Genomic DNA, 2,995 nt, shown 5'->3' on the forward strand with positions numbered 1-2,995 from the left:
GAGAGAGAGGGAGAGGGAGAGAGAGGGAGAGGGAGAGAGAGAATGTTTGTGTGTGTGTGTCATTTCTTGCGAACAGAGCATCCGTGACCTTTCTTTCTACCGGTCATTTTCTTCTCTTTGCGTTTTTTTCCAGACGCGACTACTATTCATTTCACGATTAGCCTGTCTTCTAGCGCGAAAGGCCACACGCGAGATGTCAAAGTTTTTTGTGTTCGAGCGAGCTATAGAAAGATTGAGAACAAAAGACTGAGGGGAGGGGGGGGGGGCTGTTAGCGCACAGCATACATCACGAAGGGGATCTAGTAGTGACATGAATATTAGAGAAGGTCGCGAAAGTTGGAAGGTCGGTTGGAAAGAGAAGACGACAACGGCTTCGTCTTTTTCCCCTCGACATGCGACATGGCCCCGTCACGCTGGTTCGTGACCTAACACACAGCAACGCCCACCCAGAGACCACACCGGCGCAGCCACTCTGAGTCTCACCCCCGTCAGACATATGTCACACCCCCGTCACACTGGCCGACGGATCACAAACACAAATCTGTTGGATCTTTGCCAAAAGAGCTATACCCTAATGCTGCACGGAAACTCAAGTGTGATACAGCCCAACAATCTTTTTTTACGTTTGTCAACACGTTTCCCATTTTGTCACGTTTCTCTGTGAGATGCTTGTCGTGTTTTTTTTAAAAAAAAACTTTCGGGTAACTTTTGCACAGTAAAAACGATGTCTGGTTATTTTTTAGGCAAAGGGGGAAACTTTGAGGTACTCTCGTATTTGAAGGGAAAAGTCCTCAGATTTTGAGGAAGTTTCCTCACAAAGTCTTGGATGTTTCCTAATTTTTTTAAGAGACGCCCTCAAGATCTGAGGAGTTTTTGTAAATAGGAGAGTTCCGCAAAGCCCGCTTCTCAAAAAATAAAATAAAATAAAATAAAAATCAGTCATTGTTTTTACTGCGTGTAGAGTGGCTGTTACTTACAGGAAGCGAGCAGGGCCCACGTCAGCGAGTGGACTGTCGCCCTCTTCGCCCACATCTCAAAGTGGGGCAGCGGCCCGAGCACCGAGGTTGACCCTGAAGTGGAGAAAAGGCGAAAGAAGAAAAAACATTAGTGTTTTCATTGCTAGTTGCTAATATCTTACCCGTGCACTTCTTTTGCATGACTTTCTTTTCGGTGACAAAAAAAAGCAGTCATAAAAATCACCCGAAAAGTGGGTTATCATATTGCAAAATTTTTCGTGGACCACTTCATTTTTTTTATTTTTTTTTAACGGGTTGGGCGTATTACGGTCCCTCTCCCGACTGCTGCCAAAGAGAAGTAAAGCCGCGAATAAAGCTCGATTTGTTCACACTTCAAAGGCGCTGCATTGTGTCACACTCTTTGATTGCCCCAGACAAGGACCTGCACCCCATCATCAAACGCGACCAATAAACGCCCCGCAGATTTACGGCTCCGTTGTTCTAAACTTGGGCGTTGCATTTTAACAACGGGCAGTATAATGAGCACCATAATAACCAACGCATGACATGCAGGATCGTACAGAATGAAATTTGCACTCGCCAAACAACACTACTTTTATTTCAGAACTGTTATAGTCATAGAAAATGTTTTAGTCTGCCCCCACTTTTCCTGGCCCTTCAACTTGCGCCTTAATGATTGAATCATTTTTAGAGAGGCTATATGCGAAAATAATTATTTGCAGCCTAGAAAGAACTGCTATAAATACCGCGTTTTTGATTCGCAATTTGACTTGAATTTTTTCACAGGCTGGATTTGGCGGCTAACCGGTAACCACCTACGGTGCACTGGGTAGGCAACCACACAACACCCGAGTGCCACACTGGATTGCCTACCCATCGCCCGCTGCAGCCTCTCCCCCCTCCACGTCCGACGAGACAAGCCTCCCGAGACCACTCGGACAGAGACAGAGCTGCCAGCATGCAAACCCGCGGGGAGTCCGACCGGGGCGAGACGCAGCAGCCCTGTTGAAAATGGGTATCGTGTTTTGCGCAACGCTATGGTCTTTACACCGCAAGAAAAGTTAATCGGGACACGAAACATAAAAATTTAACTTTAAAAAAATACTTAAGTTGTTTTAAAAATGTAGTATAAAAGACCCTCGAAGTTTTAAACAGGCGTACTACTATTCGTCATACATTATTTGGCTGTATAGTTGTTTGGTTTCCCACTGCGAAAAATAACAGTAGGTTTCTACAGGAAAATTTTCCTTGACGCGTGTCATAGAATTACAATAATTGAAAATAGTAAAATTACAAGCAGAATGAATCGACTTGGAATTCATCGACGGGCAAGTTTGAGGCGTCATAAAGTTACACTATATTTTTAAAATATTAATAACAAAAAAAAATCGCAAATTTCTCACCGTGCTCTTTTAAGCGTGCAGTAACACGTCCCCGCGGCTTATCTCTGGACGGGACTACAGGGACTGCGGGGATGGGAACCCCGGGCCCGGGCGCACTCCGCCACGCCCAGGAGCGCAACCGCCTTGACTTTCCATTTTCCTTCAAGACTACACACTCGAGTCAGTGGGCACAGTGGGGCCCAGGGGGGAGCCCAGGGCAGCCCATGGGACCCCATGGCGCACCGGCAGCGCTGCTCAGATGGCCTTCCTCAAAAACAGCGCCATGAGAATGTGTGCAGCTTGGCTGTGTTTTGTGCGCTTCGTTGTTTTTTGTTTTTTGGTTTATGTTTTGTTTTTACCGAGTATCCCTGCCACCGGCCGGGCCGCTGCACCCAGCCTCCATAACGCCTGGGACCATTCGCACACTTTTGGGGAGAAAAGTGCGAGCGTGAGATGTCCTCACTATAGTGTGATAGGGAGAGAGGGGGAGAGGAGAGGGGGAGATAGAGAAGAGGGGGGGGGGAGAGGCCAGGGCACTGGCCAGCATGCTGTCACTGTACTGTTCACCTCACTGTTCGGACGAAAGAAAAGAAAGTGAGCGAGGTGTTCGGACGTGGCGGGCGAGGCGAGGCGGGG

General features: G+C 47.4%; 1 protein-coding gene across 2 annotated transcripts in view; it reads right to left on the reverse strand.

Annotated features, from left to right (window-relative positions):
- The window catches only part of LOC113209345 (uncharacterized), a 31,195-nt gene that overhangs the window by 9,077 nt on the left and 19,123 nt on the right, over window positions 1-2,995 (reverse strand). For both annotated transcript variants that reach the window (XM_052265474.1, XM_052265475.1), the window contains exon 2: window positions 978-1,070. In XM_052265474.1, coding sequence (XP_052121434.1) covers window positions 978-1,032 — 55 coding nt within the window. In that variant the 5' untranslated portion in view covers window positions 1,033-1,070. The remainder of the gene's footprint in view (window positions 1-977; window positions 1,071-2,995) is intronic.

Source organism: Frankliniella occidentalis, unplaced genomic scaffold (assembly GCF_000697945.3).
Source record: "Frankliniella occidentalis isolate FOCC.00 unplaced genomic scaffold, Focc_3.1 Scaffold27, whole genome shotgun sequence".
In the NCBI taxonomy this organism is placed as follows: Eukaryota; Metazoa; Arthropoda; class Insecta; order Thysanoptera; family Thripidae; genus Frankliniella; species Frankliniella occidentalis.